The sequence below is a fragment of the Nycticebus coucang genome, chromosome 10 (genome assembly GCF_027406575.1).
Source record: "Nycticebus coucang isolate mNycCou1 chromosome 10, mNycCou1.pri, whole genome shotgun sequence".
In the NCBI taxonomy this organism is placed as follows: Eukaryota; Metazoa; Chordata; class Mammalia; order Primates; family Lorisidae; genus Nycticebus; species Nycticebus coucang.
In genome coordinates, this window is record NC_069789.1 from 113,966,911 (window position 1) to 113,988,594 (window position 21,684).

General features: G+C 46.3%; 2 protein-coding genes across 5 annotated transcripts; both read right to left on the minus strand.

Moving 5' to 3' along the window:
* Window positions 1–4,460: 4,460 nt before the first annotated feature.
* On the minus strand, window positions 4,461–9,083 carry LOC128595666 (myeloid cell surface antigen CD33-like). Of its 4 annotated transcripts, none has more exons than XM_053604446.1 (6): window positions 8,965–9,083; window positions 8,522–8,902; window positions 8,049–8,327; window positions 5,798–5,921; window positions 5,355–5,435; window positions 4,461–4,979 (listed from the first exon to the last, which is right to left on the minus strand). In XM_053604446.1, the coding sequence occupies exons 1-5, from the start codon at window positions 9,077–9,079 to the stop codon at window positions 5,363–5,365; spliced, it is 972 nt and encodes a 323-aa protein (XP_053460421.1). In that variant the 5' UTR covers window positions 9,080–9,083; the 3' UTR covers window positions 4,461–4,979; window positions 5,355–5,362. The 4 variants fall into 4 exon arrangements, with proteins under 4 accessions (XP_053460421.1, XP_053460420.1, XP_053460417.1 ...); XM_053604445.1 differs by having other exon boundaries at window positions 4,461–4,974; window positions 5,798–5,924; XM_053604442.1 differs by having other exon boundaries at window positions 5,798–5,924.
* A 5,443-nt stretch (window positions 9,084–14,526) lies between these two features.
* On the minus strand, window positions 14,527–18,246 carry LOC128595667 (sialic acid-binding Ig-like lectin 8). The gene is made up of 5 exons (XM_053604447.1): window positions 17,776–18,246; window positions 17,295–17,573; window positions 16,282–16,539; window positions 15,759–15,876; window positions 14,527–15,532 (listed from the first exon to the last, which is right to left on the minus strand). Exons 1-5 carry the CDS (start codon window positions 18,209–18,211, stop codon window positions 15,460–15,462), a joined length of 1,164 nt encoding a protein of 387 aa, XP_053460422.1. The 5' UTR covers window positions 18,212–18,246; the 3' UTR covers window positions 14,527–15,459.
* Between the last annotated feature and the right edge of the window lie 3,438 nt (window positions 18,247–21,684).

Consider the following 21,684-nt stretch of genomic DNA (forward strand, 5'->3'; position numbering starts at 1 on the left):
TATCTATTCATCTATTGATAGGCATTTTCCAGGTTTTCCTACAGGTATTCAGATATAAGTCTTTTTATAGACATATTTTTGTCCTTACAAATATACACAAGAAAAGGAATTGTTAGATCTAAATTGTTAGACCTATATGTTTAGCTGTAGCAGGAATTTCCAAACTGCTGTCCACATGGCTTTGATTCTTACTACTTTTCTCAGCCATGCCTAGAATTCCAGTAGTTCCAAACCCTCGTCAACACTTAATATTATCAATCTTTATATTTTATCGATTCTAGTGAGAGTGTAGTGGCATTTTGTGTTTTTAAATTTTTTAGTGTATTTTAACTTCAGATACTGTCGATTTCACTCTTTATCATATGAAGTTCTAAATATGCCCAACAGTCAAGATCCTGAAGAGTGCTGTTACCCAAACCAGTCCCTCTGCTGTCCCTTGGGACTCAATCATGCCTCCACACTTAATCTCTGAAAAAATGCCGATCACTTCTCCATCCCTACTTTTTACAGAATGTCATGTAAGAGGAATCATACGAAATATAGCTTTTAAATTCTAGATTCATTCACTTGGCATAATGTCTTTGAGGGCCATTTATGTGATTACATGTATGAATCAATACTTTGTTCCTTCTAATTTCTGACTGGTACTCTTTTGTTTTCATAGATTCCCATTTTATATACATTTAACAATTGATGGATATTAATTTTATTTCCAAGTTTTGGCAACTATAAAATAAAGCTGCTATAAATATGCGCATAGAGGTTTCTGTGCGTGAACACAAGTTTTTATTTCTCTTTGGAAAATACCTAGGAGACAGGTGTTTGGTTATCAGCCATGTGTAAGTTTAAATTTATAGGAAACTGCTAAACTCTTCCCCAGTGATGATGTACCATTTGTACACTCGCTGGCAGTAGATAAGAATTCTGATTACTTCGTATGCCCGTTAGCATTTGATATTTTCAAGAGTAAAAAAAAAAATTTCCTTCCACTTTGGGTTTTTAGCCATGCTATTAGATATGTTACACTTCCTCATTCTTAATCTAATCTTAATTCCTCAACAACAAATGGCATCGGGCATATTTTAAGGGGTGCGTTTACTATTTGTTTTTCTTTCGGTGAGGTGGCCGATGCAATCTTAGCTCTTTAAAAAAAAAAATCATGGTAAAATACACATAACAAAAAGATTACTATTCTATCCATTTTTCTGTGTACAGGTAAATGGCATCACAGATATTCACATTGTTGTGAGTCACCACCATTGATCTCCTGAAATTACTTTGTCTTCTGGAGCTGAAACTAGTGCCAGTTAAGTAAAAACACCCTATTTTGTCCTGATCTCAGCCTCTGGCATGCATGGTTCTACTTTCTACATCTATGAATTTGCCTATTCTACAAGCTTCATAGAAGTGGAATTAAACAGTATTCATCCTGTTGTAACAAGAGTATTTCACTTGGCATAATATTTTTGAGGTTCATCCGTGCTGCAACATGTGTCAGCAATTTATTCTATTTTAAGGCTGAATAATATTTCACCATATGTATAAAACATATATTCTTTTTCCATGCACCTGTTGATGGACCTTTGTGTTAATTCTACATTATAGCTATTGTGAATATATTGCTATGAACAGGGATGTATAAAAATCGGCCCCATTCCTGCTTTTAACCCTTTGAGCACATATCAGAAGTGAAATTGTTGGATCATATCATTATTCTATTGTTTTAATTCATATTTTATTTATTTTTTAATTTCAGATTAATATAAAGGTACAAAAGATTAAGTGATATTGTTTGCAATTGTTAGGTACAGTCCAAGTTGTAGCTGAGCCCTTCACCCAAGAGGTGTGCTACATACCCCTACATTGTGCCCATGGGGTGAGGGCACACCAATCCTTCTCCCTTCCCTCTTCCTTTCTTCTTGAAATTAATTGTGTTTTTCTCTCATGTGGGCATGTAGTTGTTCATCTGCTAGTTTCATTTTAGTATTGAGTACACTGGATACTTGCTTTTCCATTCTTGTGACCTTACTTAGGAGGATGTTCTCCAAATCCATCCTGGTAAATCAAAAGCTGTAAAGTCTCCATCTTTCTTTATGACTGAGTAGTATTCCGCGGTGTACATATACCATAGTTTATTTACCCATTAGTGAGTTGAGGGGCACTTGGGTTGTTTCCACATCTTGATGATTGTGAATTGAGCTGCAATAAACATTCTAATGCAAATGTCCTTATTGTAAAATGATCTTTTTTTCTTCTAGGTAGATGCCTAGTAATGGGATTGTGGGATGACATGGAAGGTCTATTTTGAGTTCTTTGAGGATTCTCTGTACTTCTTTCCTCAAAGGCTGTATTAGTTTGCAATCCCACCAACAGTATATAAGTGTTCCCTTCTCTCTATACCCACACCAGCATCTGCAGCTTCGGGATTTAGGGATGTGGGCTATTTTTACTGGAGTTAGGTGATATCTCAAGGTGGTTTTGATTTGCATTTCACTGATGATTAGGGATGATGAGAATTTATTTTTTCATGTGTTGGTTGGCAATCGTCTGCCTTCTTGGGGGAAGGTTTTGTTCATGTGTCTTGCCCAATGATAGATGGGAATATTTTCTCTTTTCTTGTTGATTAGTTTGAGTTTTCTATAGATTCTAGTTATTAGCCCTTTGTCAGCTTTGTAACATGTGACTATCTTCTCCTGTTCTGAAGGTTGTCTATTTGCTTTAATTGTTGTATCCTTAGCTGTGCAGCAGCTTTTTAGCTTGATCAAGTCTCATTTATTTATTTTTATTGTTGATGCAATTGTCAATGGGATTTTCTTCATAAAATCTCTTCCCAGGCCTATATCATTAAGAGATTTTCCCACACTTTCTTCTAGAGCTTTTTTTTTTTTTTTTTGAGACAGAACATCAAGCTGTTACCATGGGTAGAGTGCCATGGCATTACAGCTCACAGCAACCTCCAACTCTTGGGCTTAAGTGATTCTCTTGCCTCAGCCTCCCAATAGCTGGGACTACAGGCACTTGCCACAATGCCTAGCTATTTTTCGGTTGTAGTTGTCATTGTTGTTTGGCAGGCCCGGGCTGGATTCGAATCCACCAGCTCCAATGTACGTGGCTAGCGCCCTAGCCACTGAGCTATAGGCGCCAAGCCAATTTTTTTTTTTTTTTTTTGTAGAGACAGGGTGTCATTATGTTGCCCAAGCCAATCTTGAACTCTTGGCCTCAAGCAATCCTCCTGCCTTTGGCTACCAAAGTGCTGGAATTACAGGCTTGAGCCACTGTGCCCAGCCCCATGTTTTCTAATAATAACCATCATGATTGGTGTGAAATAGTTTCTCACTGTGGTTGTTTCTTTGTTGTTGTTGTTTTTTAATTGTACACATCGAAAGCCTACAGCATGATGTTTGATATTGTGGTTTTCATTTGCATTTCCCCAATGACTAGTGATGTTGAACATCTTTTAATATTCTTATCAGCCATTTCTGTATTTTTCTAGAAATGTTATTTATACTCTTTGTCGATGTTGAAAATTATTTTGTGTCTTGGTGGTTGAATGGCTGTTTTTTATTTTTAATGAAAATGGGCTTTTGTTGTTGTTTACTGATCATTTTATTTTGAGAGTCCTTAATATATTCTGGTTACAAGTCATTTATCAGACACCTATTTCCACGTATTTCCTCCTAATCTGTCACTCTTTCTTTGGCTATTTTAACAATTTCTTTCACTGAATGGCAGCCTCCCATACCCATAAACATGTATTAAACCATATCCAGTTGTCTTTCTGATATCCCCCTGTAGATATCAATTGACACTTCAACGTTAACACCACCCTTCAAATCTCTCATCTATGCAGACCTATATGGAATAAACCTCCTTGTTTCCAGATGCTCAAATGAAGATTCTGGAATCATCCTTGCTCTTCCTTTCCCTTTACTGACCACATCAGTAGTGGTCAGTCTGACCTCAACACATACCCTAAAGTGGGTCCTCACCCCTGCCCTGCCTCCTGGTTCAGCCACCATCCGTCCCCCTGAAAAATCCAGTGGCACATTCTCAGTCTCCCTGTCCAGGGGAGCCCAGGGGCCTATGACAGTGCAAGTCATGTATCTTCTGTCCCCAAAGTCTCTGGGTCCCTGAGTGTCTATAACATTCTCCCCACTGCTCCCTCTTCCTGCTACCCTCTGCTCTCAGACACAGGCCCCTGAAGTGTCTACAGCACCTGGCCCACTGCTGCCTCTGAGCCCTGTACTTGTTGGTCACCCTTCCCTCCTCCTGGGATGCTGTTCTCTCGCCTAGACTCAGAGCCTGAGTCCCCACTGCTTTCACATCTGTCCCCACACATCACCTCACACCAGCAGGTGGAACCTGTATATCAGATTCTCCTTTTTCTGTGTTATGTTTTCTTTAAAGTTTAAACACACATAGCCATCCAACATGGTCACATATTCTTTATTGTTCATCTTTATTCTTATCACTCTACTCTCCAGAATAACAGCTTATAATGACAGATTTTTGAAGCTATGTTTACTGATGAACTCCTTGGTGTCCAACACTGCTGGCACACAGCAGGTGATCACTAATAGTTACTGATGAAGTCTATAAATGAATAAATTAATGTCACCATCCACTTTATATCCTATAGGAATTATACACACACACAACATTGGACATTGAAGACTGAGCCTGAGGATGGTCAGGCCCTATAGAGAGAGGAATAGGCAGGAAGGGTGTTTCAGGAGAAGGAACAATACATGCAAAGTCTCAGAGTCACAGAAGGGCTTGATCCAGGGCTTGTGGGAGATGGTGAGGCAGGGAGAGAAGGGATCCCCAGGGAAGTCCAGCAGCGGACAGACCATGCAAGGCCTCCCATCCAGCAAGTGGGGTTGGCACCTCGTTCTCCAGCAATGGAGGGAAACCTGGCAGTTCACATGGTGTGGAAACCAGACAAGGAAGCATCTGGAAGCACAGTCTGGAGTCCTGTGCTGGGGAGAGATGGAGGCAGGAGGGGAAGTGGATTCAGGGACGAGAGAAGAGGTGAGGCCACAGCAATGAGCAGGGTCAGTGTGGAGAAAAGGGCATGGAGATAAGCTGTTCTTAGGAGGAGGAGGGACAAGAGAGAGTGATTCATAGGCTTTTGTGTGTGTGTGGGGGGGTCAAGGTGGGAGCCTCATCCTGGTTCTGGCAACAGAGATAGGGCCACTGTGTATACAGGGCGATTGGGATTACAGCAGAAGAAATGAGTTTGGGGAAGACATGGATGGCTCAACTTCAACCACACAGAGCAGAGCAATCCTGGAGGATATTATGAGAGCGCTGTCCAATGGGGTGTGGGAAGGTGAGACACCTGCATCACTCACCTCAGGGATTAACCCATTACTGTGTACACGTCCTCCACAACCTCTTCTGCTGTAGCTGAGTTCCTCCTGCGGGATCTCACTCTGAGTGAGCAACAGATGAGGGCCTGTCAGTGGGGCCAGATCAGGGTGCAGAGGGCAGCAGCCTCACTTTCCTGTGCCCTATAAGGGGCATGAGGGGACTGGAGAGGAGAAAGCAGGTCTAGCCCCCAGGACTTTCTTGATGAGAGTGGAAATCTCCCCATTCTGGCATTTGGCCCAAAGTTGGGAAACACACCAGCCTGGCTACAAATTTTCCTGGTAGAATTTTCACCACCAAACCAGTCTCCTGCCTGCCTCAGGTACTCTTAAACTGTTCGAAGTCCCCAAGTATAGAGATTCTGGAATTCTGCATCATGTTCCCTGCCCTCACCTAACCTCCAATTGGCCCTTAGGGAAGTGCTCACCTGAGGAAGATGAGGCAGACACAGAGAAGCAAGATCTTCACAGCCACTTCCCCAGTGACCACCAGAGCCACCTCGGCCACGGGCCCTGATGTCCCAACCAAAAGGTGCGAAGAAGGAGATTCACCTGCTGGTCCATAATCCAGGGTCATTTTTCTCCCAATAAGATGTGATCGTTGGTTCCCCCTAGATGTGGGACTGCATCAGGTCAGGCCTCACCCCCAAACCACACCCTGACTATTTAGTGGCTAGACAGAGAAAAGATATATAAGTTGGACTTCATCAAAATGTAAGACTTTTATTCATCATTGATACTATCAAGAAAGTAAAATGACGCACAGAGTGGGAGAATACATCTGAGAAGGGCCAAGTAACCAGCATATATAAAGAACACTTACACTTCAGATTACAAACAACTGAAATGATCCAATTAACAAGTGAACAAAAGACTTGGGCAAAAACTTCTCCAAAGAAGAAACAAATGATCAATATGTCCATGAAGATGTGCTCAACATCCTTCACCATCATGTTAACACACACTGAAAATACAATGAGATACTACTATATTTCTTTAAAAAAAATGGAAAATAAGAATGTTGGAAAGAATGTGAAGAACAAACTTGCAATCCACATGCATTGCTGGTGAAATGTAAAATGGTGCTACTACTACGGAATACAGTCTGCCATTTCCTCAAAAAGTTCAACACAGAAGGAAAATATGACCCAGCAATTCCATGCCTAGGTATATGCCAAAGGGAAATGAAAACACAGATAAGGATGAAGACTTTTACAAGAATGTTCCTGGAAGCATTATTCATAGTAGCCAAGAAGGATAAACAACCCTCATGCCCATCAACAGATGACTAGATGAGAAAAATGTGGTCTCTCTGTAAAATGTGATGTTATTTAGACTTAGGTGGAATAAGTAGGCACACATACTACCTGGATGGACCTTGACAACATAATGTTATGTGGAAGAAGCCAGACATGACAGGCCTCATTTGGGGGAAGGGGAAGGATAGAGTGGGGAGAGAGGAGGAGGGAGGGAGGTGGGTGTGCTCCCACTTAATGGGTAGTGTAAGGATATATGTAAGGGCGCAATGTAAGGGCACACCTCTTGGGACACCAGAGGTGGGACACAACTGCAATAATGTCCAACCTAACAAATGCGAACATTGTAACCTAATTGTACCCACACATTAATCTGAAATTTTAAAAAAAAGAACAAAAAAGAGGCCCCATTTTGTATGATTCCACTTAAATTAAATGTTAGAAAAGGCAAATCTGTAGATAAAGAAGCAGATTCATGTTTCTGTATCCGCCAGAGTGGGGGAAGATGGGAGATAACTGAATAATGGTTACAGAGTTTCTTTATGAGATGACGAAAATGTTCTGAAACCAGATAGTGGGATGATAGTACAACATTGAAATGTACTAAAAAACACTTTAAAATGATCAAAATGTGAATTTTTATCTCAATCAAAAAATATGTATAAAGAAAAATTGTATGAAGATACCAGTTTTCATCTGATAGTGAGAAAAATCAAAAAGTTTCCTTCTTCCCTGAGTTAAGGAAAACACACACTTTCACCCTGTGTTTGGGGGGGATATAAACATGTTTACTCTTGATTGAGAACAATTTGGCCATATTTCTCGAAATTAGAAAGAACGCATGATCCACTATTTTGCTTTTAGGAACTGATCAGACTTAGACGTACACGCGTAGAAGGAGATTTAAGATTATTCATTGTAGTATTCCTTTTGTTAGGATAAAATGAATGCCATAATTTTCCATTGCAAAAGAGCATACAGAGAATTAGGATCCATCCATCCAGGGGAAATGCACAGAACGCTGGAGGAGAATGAGGGCAGTCTGTGCTGCTGGTGTCAAACCACCTCTGAGGGCCATCAGGTGAAGAGACCAAGGCTCAGAACAGCCTGTGGTGAGTTCCGGAGAGGACGATGGACACCTGAGGATAGACTCTTCCATGCATTTTGAATTTTTGCCAATTGATTATAACACCTGTCCAGAAATATGTAAAAGTATTGAGGCAAAAATCAAAAGTAGAGGCTCAAGGGGTTGTCAGGAGACAGATTATACAGAACTTCAGAGGACAGTTCTGTTGTGTGAATGTTGCCCTGTGATTGCTATGGGCCTAGGGCAGGCCTCCAGGTCACAGTCACCAAGTGTCCCTAGTGCTTCCCCGTCTTGCCCACACCCTCAAGGAGCAGGGTGTGCTGGCCCAACACTTACAGGACATGTTGAGATGGATGGTTCTCTCTGTGGTCACACCAGCTCTGGGGAACTTCACCTGGCAGGTGAGGCTGGTGCTGTGGTCCTGGGGCCGTGGGGTGACAGTGAGCACTGAGAAGCAGGTGGATCTGGGGCCCAAGGAGATGGGGGCAGCTGACATCCAGGAGAAGATGGGGGGTATCCCCTGCTCACAGGCCCAGGGCACAGAGCAGCTCAGGTTCCTGGAATGGCCACACTCCAGAGTCTCTGGGATGGAGATGTTCGGCTTATGGGTCAGGGCTGGGGAGGAGAGGGGTACAGTAGCATCAGGAGGGAGGATCCAAGGTGCGGCCCTGAGAGGAGCTTGGGCTCCGGTCCAGCTCCTCCCCTGACCCGACAGGCTTCACCCAACCCCTCACAGGATGAGTGTCCCAGCCCTGTCTGACCGCCCCCATCACCTGCCCCCATGGGCACCCCTGAAACCCGAGCCTTACCCATCACACGCACAGAGAGCAGGGGGGATTTGTAACTGAATTTTATCCTTCCTCTTTCCAGCCGAAAGAAGTATGACCCGCTGTCTGTCCTCCTGGCATCTGTGATGCTCAGGGAACAATTGTTCCTCCCAGGGTCCCCAAGGAGGTGGAATCGACCCTGGGTCTCCTTCTGCACCTCTCTACTTGGGTCATTTGTGGCCACTGGAGCGTCCTGGTGTATATTGGCCCCTTCCCGGAACCAGTAGCCGTAAGCCGGGGTAGAGGTGTTCCAGCCATACTGGAAGTAGAAGACGGAGCAAAGCGCGGAGACGCACAGGCCCTCCTGTACTGTCACTGCCGCTGGCACCTCCAACCTGAGTCTCTCATCCAGAGCCAGGGCCCCTGTGAGGACACGAGGGTCAGCTCAGCCCAATCCCACGGCCCCTCTCCCCGAGGCCACTCACCTGCCCACAGCAGGAGCAGCAGTGGTGGCAGCAGCATCTCTGGATGGAGGGTCCTGGTGCCCCGTGGGAACAGAGACCAGAAAGGCCAGTGGAGGGGAAGGGCTTGGGGACCCATGGGAGGCTGCTGAGGAGCATGAGACCTTGGCAGTTCACGGAAGAGGAAGTTCAGACCCACAAGTGGGCAGAACTCATGCCCCTGTACACAGATCTACGGAAATCCTGTGGCCTGGGGTCCCCAGAAACTCTCCCAGGGAGGCGCAGAGAAGGAGCAGAAATGGTGTCCTGCCTCCCATCTCAGAGGCTTCCCTCAAGCACCAGGACTCCGGGGGATCTGAGGTGTGGGACTCCCATGAATGTCTCACATTCTCCATCCCCGAGATGCTTTCTGGGCACCAGTTTGTGCCAGAGAGCTGGTTCCCCAAGTCACAGCCTCACCTAGCCCTTCTGGGCTGTGGGTGCAGGATGCAGGATTCTGTAGAGTCTATGAGCTTGTCTGAGGCTGAAGACATGAAGAGGGGTCCTAAGTGTAGTGACAGACACAGAGTGAGCATCTGTGCCTCTGGAGATAAAAAGAGAACCACTGACCTGGTCCCTATCCTGCAGATGCGCCTGCCCACAACCTCACATACTCACCTCCGAGCTGTGGACCCTGGAGAGGCTGCCATGTGTCACGTCAACCAACATGTTGGTGTTATTCCATGGCTTCTAGTGCATGGATTTGCAAAGTTTCCACATGTTCAAAATAAGTACCATGCAGCATAAAATAAAAGGGAGAGCACAGCTTCTATGAACTGATGCTGAAGAAATGTCTTTTCCATCAATACTGCACATCAGTGTAGTGTGGAAAGGAGCTTTATTCCCCCTTAGGTCTTTTTCATCCACATTAGCGTCTCCTTTTAAAAAATCTGCATCTCACAGTTAAATGTGGCTCCAAAGACAGTATTTCTAGGCAATGTGAGTGGACGATACAGACAAAATGAAAATTTCAGAGCCAGCTCACATGGTTTTCTATCTTACTCAGTGTAGTAAGCATCTGGCGCTTCCTCAAACCTAAGAAGACATCAGGCTATTTGCTGCCCTGTGTGGATAAACTTTATACGCCGTAGTATCTAGATACACCTTTACAATTCCTTACATATTTGCTATGTAAGGAATTGAGTCTCAGATAAATAAAATATTACCTTCTTGCAAGTTAAGTAAGAAGGTAGCGCCTAATAATAAATCCAGTATATGGTTTTTTTTTTGGTTGGGTTTTTTCTTTGTTTTAGAGTGCTGTAGCATCACAGCTCACAGCAACCTCCAGCTCTTGGGCTTAGGCGATTCTCTTGCCTCAGCTTCTGGGACTACAGGTGCCCACCACAACGCCCGGCTATTTTTTTTGTTTGCAGTTTGGCCAGGGCCAGGTATACCCCAGGTACCCCTTGGTATATGGGGCCAGTGCCCTGCTCACTGAGTCCCAGGCACCACCCCAGTACATGTGGCTTTAACAGTAAAATAAGTCTGTCCATATTCATGGACTAGAAGGTTAATATGAAGAAGTGAGTCTCATTGAGTTTCTACAATAAACTTTATCAGATGTAATTTACATGAAAGCAAGCAGACTCACTTGAAGTGCACATTCCATGAGATTTTACAGGTGTACACAGCCCTGTTATGTCCACCAAAATCCAGATGCCCATGTCCACTAGCCAAGAACTTTGATGAGTCTCTTTGCTGACCATTCTAACCCCCTATGCTGGGCAACCCTTGATATGCTCTCTCTGATGGTGAATAGTTTTATCTGTCAGAGAATTTCTTAGAAACTTAAAATACTTATTTGTGTCTGTGGTTCTGTCACTTAGCACAATATTTTTTGAAAGTGCACTGAATTCGCAAGGTATGTGCCTTTCGTTCTCAAGGTGTTACGGCTAAGTAGCATTCCATTGTATGGCTATACTGTGATCTTTCCTTCATTCGCTTCTTGATAGGCATTTGAGATTTCCCACCTTCTGCTGTAGGTATTCAGGTACAAGCCTTTCTACAGCCATGTTTTTATCCTATGAGCACATACAAGAAGAGGAATTGTTAAAGACTAGCCTGTATATTTAACTTTAATAGGAATTGCTGAACTGTTGTCCACCTGGTTTTGACTTTAACCGCTCCTCCCTGGCATGGGCCAGAATTCTAGTAGCTCCAGGCCCTCATCAACACCTGTTGTTGTTGATCTTTATATTTTAAATTATTTTAATGAGAGTGTAGTGACATCTTATGTTTTCTACATTTTCAATTTATTTACATTTAGATACCAGTGAATTCATTCTTTTTCCACAAAAGGGGCAAGACCATGTGACCACAGACACAGAGATTGGAGTGATGTGGCCAGAAGTCAAGAAATACACCAGCTTTAACAATCTGGAAAAAAAAAAACAGTAAGATTCAACGCACCCCCACCCCACCCCCACCCCAATGGCTATCTGGAAGGAATGCAGCCCACTCAACACCTTGGTTTTGTCAAAGGATAACTGATTTCAGATTTCTGGTCTCCAGAACAGCGCAGCAGTACTTTTTGCTTGTTTGTTTGTTTGTTTGAAGACATTAGGTGTGCAGTCATTCGGCTCGGTGGATGTGGGAGACTACTACAGGGAGAAATTCATTGAACACTCTGGGAGCTCCTAGAGAAGGAACTGAGAAAACCCTCCTTCTCCAGGTCCATTTCTGTTTCTCTCTGCAGCAAAACTCCCCAAGGGCTTGTCTGTACTCTTACCACTACCTTGTCTCTGATTCCTATCTATACTTTCTCCAGCTAAGGCTTCACTCTCTTTTCCATCACTCCATTAAAACGGCTGTTGTCAGTTACCTCGTGCCATGTACAAAAGAATGAAACACAAGGCCTGAAACTGTACAACTTCTAGGAAAAAAAAAAAAAAAACATAGGCAATGAAGTTTCTTCACGTCATCCAGGCAAAGATTTTTGGGGACATGAGTCCAAAAGAACAGGCCAGAAAATCAAAATAAGGCAGTGGATTTCCACCAAACTAAAAAGGCTCTGGGGTGGCACCTGTGGCTCAGTGGAGTAAGGCGCCAGCCCCGTATGCTGGAGGTGGTGGGTTCAAAACCAGCCCCGGCCAAAAACTGCAAAAAATAAATAAATAAATAAAAATAAAAAAAAATAAAAAGGCTTTGCACAGCAAAGGAAGCAATTAGCAGAGTCAGCAGACAACCTATGGAAGGGGAGAAAATACCAGAGTACATGAGGTGCTCAGACACCTCCATAGCAGGGATACAAATAACTTGGTGAAAAAAGGAAACAAAGGACTAGAATCGACAGTTCTTTAAAGAACACATGCAAATTGTCAACAGGTATGGAAAAAACGCTCAACATCACGGAACAGCAGGGCAATGTGACTCAAAACCGCAAGGATGTATCTTCTGACACCTGTAATGACGACTGTTACCAAGACAGAAGACATCACATGTTGTCAAGAGAGCACTGGTAACAAACAAGTGTGCCTTCTCCATCTGTAATCACCCTTTCTCAGCTTAGCTGTTGTCCTCACTTCACACCAGCTGTGCACTGTGATGGCTCCAGCCCGGACCCCTCTCCTAAGATCCAGACAATCCAGCCATCTCCCTCCTATCCCCATTCGGATGTCACGTAGATTCTCAGAATTAACATCGTCCCTCACATCCCACAGCTCCTCTGTGGATACAGCTCCTTCCTTCCAACTGCTCAGGGAACACCCTTGTCATCCCATCCCCTCACAGACACCTCCCACTAGAGAACCCTGTCAGCCTGATTTTCAACATACACCCTAAAGCATACCCCAGCCCTGCAGCCCTGATCTGGCCTCCACCCCACCCACTAGAGCAGCGGTTCTCAACCTGTGGGTCGCAACCAATGAAAATCATCCTGCGTATCAGATATTTACATTACCATTCGTAACAGTAGCAAAATTACAGTTATGAAGTAGCAACAAAAATAATTTTATGGTTGGGGGTCACCACAACATGAGGAACTGTGTTAAAGGGTCGCGGCATTAGGAAGGTTGAGAATCACTGACCTAGAGGATCCAGTGGCACCTTACCAGTCTCCCTGACTAGGGCAGCTGAGGGTCCTGTCATAGTGCAAGTACAGTCGTGTCTCTACTGTCCCCAAAGGCTCTGGGTCCGTGAGTGTCTATATCATTGTCCCCGCTGCTCCCTCCTCCTGCCACCCTCTGCTCTCAGACACAGGCCCCAGAAGTGTCCACAATACCTGGCCCGCTGCTGCCTCTGAGCCCTGCACTCACTGGTCCCCTCCTGGGACCTACTTTCTGCTCCTGAATTCCTTACTGCCCCTCCCAGGGCACAGGGAGGTGAGGCTGCTGCCATCTGCACCATGCCTGGTGTGTGCTGCTGACAGCAACCCCTCCTCCCAAGACACTGTCCTCTCACTCAGACTCAGAGGCTGAGTCCTCACTGCCTTCACGTCTGTGCCCACAGATCACCTCCTCACACTGGCCAATATGGAACCCGCCCCCCCAAATGACACAAACTCCTTTTCCTGCATGATTTTTCTCCAAAAGGACACCACAGACTCTCATTTTGTTAATTTATTTTTTCCTCCTTTTCTCCTGAATGACAATGTCTAGTTTCCTTCTTTTATTGTTGTAAAATGTAAGTAACACAATATTGGCCATTTTTACCCTTGTATAGGGTACAATTACATGGCACTTAGCACATTCTCAGTGTTGGATAACTGTGACCACAATAGATTTCTTGAGCCTTCCCATCAGTCCAAACCCAAACCACGTACCATTGCACAGTCCCTACCATCACTGCCCTGTCCCCAGCCTCTGGCAACCACCATTCTACTTTAAGGACTCTATGGATTTGCCTGTTCTGGACGGGTCACATACACAGAATCACACAGTACTTGTCCTGTGTCTGGCATCTGTCCCTCAGCATCTTGTTTCAAGGTTCATCCCTGTTGTAGCACTGGTTAGAATTCTACTCCTTCCTTGATAAGGCTAGAGAATACCTAAGCCTGAGAAGGTGGGAGTAGGTACCAGCTTCTGTTTTTCCATTTGATTATCAGTGGATACTCAGGCTGCTTATATTTATTTATTTATAGACAGAGTCTCATTATGTCACCCTTGGGAGAGTACCATAGCGTCGCAGCTCACAAGAACCTCAAACTCTTGGGCATAAGTAATTCTTTTGCCTCAGCCTCCCAAGTAGCTGGGACTACAGGTACCTGTCACAATGCCTGGCTATTTTTTGTTCAATTATCATGGTTGTTTTAGCTGGCCCAGGCTGGGATCGAACCCACCACCCCTGGTGTATGTGACTGGCACCGTAATCACTATGCTACAGGCGCCGAGCCCCTCTGGCTGTTTCTACCTTTTGATGACTGTGAATAACACAGCTATGAACCTTGGTAAACACATAACAGCTTAAGTCCATACTTACAAGTCCTTTAAGAATCTATCTAGGAGTGGAATCTCTGGATCACTGGGTAATTCTGTTTAATATTTGGAGAAAAAAAACACAAAAATTTCCCCCATTTTACATGCAGTGCAAAAGAATTCCAATGTCTCCACATCTTTGTAAACATTTATTTTATACATATACATATATATATATATATAATTTTTTTTTTTTTAGAAATAAGAGCTATCCTGATGGGTGTGAAGTAGCATCTCATTAGGAGTTTTGATTTCCATTTTTTGTCTTGGCACATAGCGGGTGTTCAATAATACTTCCTGAATGAGCCTATGAATGAAGGACTCAATGTCCCTCCTCGACTCAGAAGCAAACAAGGAACACACACAACCCTCAGTGACACGTGAGACTGAGCCTGAAGGATGAGCAGGACCTACAGGCAGGAAAGGGAGGGAGGCTGTTTCAGGAACAGGAATCACAAGCAAAGTCTCAGGTCACAGTAGACATGGCCCAGTGGGTGTGGGGAGATGTTGGGTGATGCAGGGAAAGGAGGGGTCAGGAGAGGAGTCCATCAGGGGCAGACCATGCAAGGCCTCCTGTCCAGTGCATGGGGTTAGCACCTTGGTCCCCCAGCAATGGAGGGAAACCTGCTCATTTACACTGTGCAGGAGCCGGACAAGGAAGCATCTGGAAGCACAGTCTGGAGGCCTGTGCTGGGGAGAGATGGAGGCAGGAGGGGAGGTAGATTCAGCGACCAGAGAAGAGGCGAGGTCGCAGCAATGAGCAGGGTCAGGGTGGAGAAAAGAATATGGAGGTGAGCTGTGCTTAGGAGGAGAAGGAGGGAGAAGAGGGAGTGATTCATGGGCTGTGGGGTGGGGGGTCAAGGTGGGAGCCTCACCCTTGTCTGGCTACAGACATGAGGCAACAGTCTCATCAGTGGGATGGGGTTCCCAGCAGGACAAGGGGCTGTTTGGGGAGGAGACCGGCAACTCGGCCTTGGCCATACTGAGTAGAATAACCTGGAGGCCATCACAGGGAAGATGTCTGGTGGGATGTTGGATGGTGACACACTGGCATCTCTCACCTGAGGGATTAGCCCATGACCGTGCCTGAGTCCTCCACACCCACTGCTGCCTGAGCTGCCTGTCTCCTGCGGGACCTCACTCTGGAAAAACAGATCAGAGGCCATCACTGGGGCTGTATAGCAGTGCAGAGGGCAGCGGCCTCACCCCCCTGTGCCCTGGGAAGGGCAGGAAGGAACTCAGGACCAGAGAGTAGGTCCAGCCCCCAAGGCCTCCTTGAGGAGGGCAGGAACCTCCCCACCCTGGACACTCAGCCAGAGTTGGGGACAGGGAATCGTGGCCCATGTGGGATTCTCCCCACCAGCTCACCTCCTGTCTGGCCCAGGCCTCTTGCCCCTTTCTGGTCCTTTGAGCACAGGGAGGTGGGATTTGGGGTCATGTTCCCTGCCTTCCCAACCCCCTTCTTGGTCCCAGGGGCCATGCTCACCTAAGGAGGATAAGACAGAGGCAGAGAAGCAGGACCTTCACAGCAGATTCACCCATGGCCACCAGAGCCACATGGGCCATGGGCCTTGATTTCCCTGTGGAAGTGGGATGAGGCCTATTTGCCTGTGAAAGTACAATCCTGTGTCCTTCCTCTCTTATTGGGACTTGGACACGGGTTCTCCAGACCCTTCCTGCATCCCTGAACGTGGGATCAGGTCAGCACAGGGCTCACCCTCCCTCCTTCCAAGACTGTCCAGCAGGAAACCCAGGGCTCTGGCCCCATGGATATTCTGGGCCTCGCAGCTGAGTGTGAGCTGAACACAGCCTTATTATCCCTCATTGAGCCCCAAGGGCTACTTGCTCCATGACCTGGAGCTCCAGGTCATTGTTGGTGGTGGGCACTCACTCTGCAGGAAGAGGCTCAGGGAGATGTGCTGGGAGCCCAGAGGGTTCTGAGCTTGGCAGGTGAATTCTCCTTCATCCCCAAGGTGCACTTGGGGCAGCTCCAGCACCCCAGGGCTCAAGGGCTGTGATGGGCACAGGGTCAGGCTTCCCCGGGCCCAGCTCAGCCTGGCGGGAGGGTTACTGTCAGCAGCACACACCAGGTGCAGAGACTGGCCCTCCAGGACCTGAAGAGATGAACCATTTTTCAAGTTTGTAGTTGCTACAGAGAAAGAGACAGAAGGTCAGAATGACAAAGATGTTGAGAAAAAGGATGCAGAAACAGACTGGGTAGAAGGACAGATTCAGACACACAGATGGAGACTGAGAGAAACAGACTCTGTGAGATGGACCCAGAGAGAGGTTGAGCAGGAGCCCGGAGGCTGGCTCAGGCCCCAATCTCTGTACAAGGTGATGTAGATTCTTCTCCACACCAGTGGGCCTGTTCAGATGGATTCAGGCCCCAGAAATCACAGAAGGACCTTGGGCTTCACAGGAGTCCATAAAACTATTGGGGAAAATGAAGACGAAGTTGAAACATTTAGAAGACAGGCCAGCTCTGCCTGTGAATGTCACCCTCTCCTTGCCATAGGCTGAGGGAGTCATGGGGGTGGGGAGGACCATCCGAGGGCCACCATCAAGGGGGTTTCAGGTGAGCAGGGTGAGTCCAGCTGAGGAGGGACCTGCCTGCCCTCCTCCCACATCCCAGGGAGGGCCTGTCCTACCTGTGTCATTAGCACCAAGGACAGTCACGATTAAGTTCTGAGGTGAGTCTGGGAAAGAAAGAAATGGTAGCTCCCAGTCACTACTGAGGCTGGTGGATGCTGACCTCTATCCCCAGGAACCACATGAGAGGGGAGGGTGAAGCCAGTGTCCACTTGGTTATCTCCACTGGGACCCTGTGTGCTGCTCTGATCCCATCCCACTGAGCTGGAGACCCCTCTGCAGGGTCCCAAGATGACCCAGCCCAGCTCTTACAAGTCACGTAGAGATGGATGGTCCTGGCCGTGGTCACACCAGCCCCTGGCAGGGTCACCTGGCAGGTGAGGCTGGTGCCATGGTCCTGGGACTGTGGGGTGACAGTGAGCACTGAGGAGTGGGTGGTCTTGGGACCCAGGGAGGTAGGAGCAGCTGCCGTCCAGGAGAAGACGGGGGGCGTCCCCTGCTCACAGGCCCAGGGCACGGAGCATGTCAGGTTCCTGGGGTGGCCACACTCCAGGGTCCCTGGGATGGAGATGCTGGGCTTATGGGTCAGGGCTGGGGAGGAGAGGGGGATACATCAGGAGGGAGGATCCAAGGTGTGGCCCTGAGAGGGGCTCAGACTCTGGTCCAGCTCCTCCCCTGACCCGGTGGGCTTCACCCCAACCCCTCCCAGAACGGGGACCCAGCTGAGCCCTGCCCTGTGGCCCCCACTGCCTCCCCTGTGGGCATCTCTCCCTTGTGGGAGTCCAAGCCTTACCTACCACACGCACAGACAGCAGAGAAGATGTGTATCGATATATCATCATTGTAGTTCTTCCTGTCACCACCACAAAAAGGTATGACCCGCTATCTGTCCTCTTGGTATCTGTGATGCTCAGGGAGCAGTTGTTCTTCTTGGGATCCCCGAGGAGATGGAATCGGCCATCCTCCTGCACTTGTTGATTTGGGTCATTTGTGGCTACTAGACTATCCTTCTGTTTACTGGCCCTTTTCCTGTACCAGTAGCCAAGAATTGGGCTATTGTTTTTCCAGCCATCCCCGGGGTCAGAGAGGGAGCAGGGCACATAGACACACAGACCCTCCTGCACTGTCACCTCCTGCTGCATTTGCAGGGTGTAACCTTCCCCATATGCTACGGCTCCCTCCACTCTTGCCCTGCCCCAGAGGAGAGCCAGCAGCAGCGACAGCAGCATGTCTGGGTGGAGGTGCCAGGGACCACCGGGGACAGTCTGCTCCTCAGGGTTCTTCTCTTGAGGAACCGAGAGTTGCGGAACTCAGAGGAGGCTACACAGGAAGACGGGGGCGTGGTCAGAACGTGGCCCTTCTTAGAAGAGGAACTTCCCAGTCAGACACTGCCAGGGCAGGGGCAAACTATGGAGTTGGACTGTCACCATCCACAGCCACTCCTGGGGACCCTGGGGACAAGTTCCCACCCCATGTGAAGCCCAACGACTGCATTTCAACCCTCTCGGTCAACACCCTTCCCCTCAGGGTGACATTTTCTGGAAGGTCAAAATGTCCCATATAGGCAGACACCTGAGTCTGGGCCTGTGGATGTTTGAGGAGGTCACAGGTATAGCTCAGGGACAGGGTGATGGCGGAGGCCGAGGACAGGTTACCAGCAGCCTTTCCTCCCCCCTCAGCAACCACGAGGTGGTCATCTCCTCTCTGAACCTTAAGGTCAACACACAATCCCAGATCCTGTCCTCATGGACTCACTGTCCAGTGGGGGAAATGTCATATGTCTCCCAGTTCCTGGAACCTCTCATGGCAGGAACTGTAAAATTTCCATCTTATTCTGATGATTAAACCTTTGACCTTGTGAAGTTCTCTTTCTTCACCTGTGCTAATGCCCTTTGCTCTGAGACTCATCCATCTGGTAGGAAGAAAGTGGCACCAACTTTGTACTGTTGACTACATGGGTAGTGTAACATTTGTCATCTTTAATTTTAACCTTTCTGAATTCCTAAGTGTTATTTATGTTTCTTCTAAATGGTGGGAGGCCACCTTTTCTTCACTTATTGTCATTCGTTCCTCCAGACACATGGGGATAAATCCCACTGTCTCTGGAGAGTAGAGAGAAGAAGACCAGCATGCTGCCCTCCATGTCTTGCAGGGAGTCAGACCCATGACTCCCAGCAGGGAAAAGGGAGGGAGGGACCCATGATGGGGGCTGCACAGGCAGACGGAGGGGAGCGTTACCCAGGGCCGAATTTGAATTTTCAGGGAACAGCAGGAGAGGGATTCAGCCATGACTCTCAGCGTTGGGGGTGATAGGGAGTGAGTGGAATGGCACAGACCACACAGCACAGCACCCGGAAAAAACCAGAGGTGCTGGGACGTTCTGAGCACTGGGGCTGTGGGAGGTGAGAGAGGGAAGATCAAGGTGCCCTTGGCCAGAGTTGCCCTGGCCTCACAGACTGATCTCTGAACAGCTGCTCCTGTGGCCAGCCCCCCTCCCCCTCACTGTTCCAGACCTTGCCTTCTGCCCTGCCTCTGGGCCTTTGCTCACACAGACCCCTCTGCTGGGAGTTTTTTGCTCAGGGGACTTGGAATGAGGACTTCCAGGCTGAGAGTGACCTGAGAGTGACCACCCCTGGGGTCATCAGGCTTTGCTGGGAGACAACTCATGCCCCTGGGTTTGGAGAACCTGCTATGTGGGGGAAGTGGTGGGAATCCTGGGAGATGGGATAAGAAATGCAGGGAGTGATTTTACATGGATTTAGTGGCAATTTTGACAATCGTAATGACATTTTAGTTTTTCGATTTTCTATTAAAGCTCTTCCAAAAATGTGCTTAAACTTGCATTGAATTTATGGATCAATTTGGAGAAAAATAGTATCTTAACAATATTGTCTTCACCTCCATGAACATTGTATGCATATGTGTGTGTGTGTGTGTATATATATGGAGACATATATATATGTCTCCATTCTTTCCAGACAGCCCTCACATATGTCTATCAGGACTTATTTAAATATATTTCTATTTAAATTATTAAATTGAAATAATTGAAATATATTACTTAAATATATTATTTAGATCCTCTTTTATTTGTCTCAGCAATAGTTTTTATTTTTCAAATCTAGGTCTTGCACAAATTTGTTAAATTTATTTCATGTTTATAATACTACTGTGAATTGCACTTTTAAAAAACATTTTATTTCTAATTGTCTTTGGCGAACATATTGATATCCCCAAGAATTTTGTCGTTTGAACCAATATGCTACCTCAATAAGTCACTTATTGGTTTAGTAGCTTCTTTGTGGATAACTTTAGGTTTTATCTGTGCTCAATTATGTCATTTGTGAATAAAACAGGGTTACCGCCTCCTTTCTCATCTGAGTAGCTTTTTTTCTGTCTGTTTTTACTGCCCTGGGAAGAACTACACCTTCAATAGAAGTAGCAACAGCAGTCATTTCTGCCTGGTTTCCAATTCCAGGGAGAAAGCTCTCAGTCTTTCAGAATCAAAGTGGGATTATTACAGATACAGTATAGATGTGCTCTTCTATTTTCAGATCACTAGCAATTTTAATCACAAATTGATATTACACTTTTTTCAAATTATTTTACATGTGATTTTCCTCGGTGCTGTTAAAGGAGTAAACTACATTATTTGAGTTTTTAATAAATTTTAATTGTGGAAAATTACAGAATGTAAAATTTCTATCATAATTATTTTAAGCACATAGTTCAGTAGCGTTAAGTATGTTCACAATGCTGTGAAGCAGGTCTCCACAGTTTTCTGTCTTGCAAAACCAAAAACCTACACCCTTTAACTACAGCTGCCTGTGTCTTCCCCATCCCTTGCTTGCTGGTAACATTCTGTTTCTGGGGAACTGAATACTGTAGATGCCTCAAATATGAGGAATCATACAGCATTGGTCCTTTTGTGACTGGCGTATTGTCTTCAAGGTCCTTCCATTTGGTAGCTTATATCAGAAATTCCTTTTTTAAAGGAATAATAATATCTTGTACATGCATAGGCCTCTTTTTGCTTATCCATCATCTGTCACTGGATGCTTGGGTCACTCCCACTTCTTGGCCTTTGTGAATAAATCTAATGTGAACATGGGTTGGTCAGTATCTGATCAGGTCCCTGCTTTCAATGATGTTCACACATACCCAGAAGTGCAGTTGCTGTATTATGTTGACGCTGTTTGTACTTTCTAAGGCATTTCTGTCCTCACATTACCCCTCTCATTTGCTTCATCTATCCCCATGTTATAGCATTAATGTCTCCAGCCTGGAGAACAACAGACATTTCTGTCCAGCTGTCTCCCTGATGTCCCCATTCAGATGTTAGAGGGATTCTCAGGATGGACCTGCCCCACAAAGCCTCCTCTCTGCAGTCCTCTGTGGACACAGCTCCTTCCTTCTAGGTGCTTAGAGAACATTCTGGCATCATCCTTGTCATCCTTTTCTCACACTGATTCCACCCATATAAAACTCTGTCAGCCTGACCTTCAACACACTTCCCAAAGCACATCCTCCTCCCAGCTCTGTTTCCTGGTTCAGCCACCATCCCTCCCCCCGGAGGATCCAGTGGCACCTTCCCAGTCTCCCTGCCCAGGGCAGCTGAGTGTCCTATCACAGTGCAAGTACAGTCGTGTCTCTGCTTTCTCCAAAGGCTCCAGGTCTCTCAGTATCTGCACCATCCTCCCCA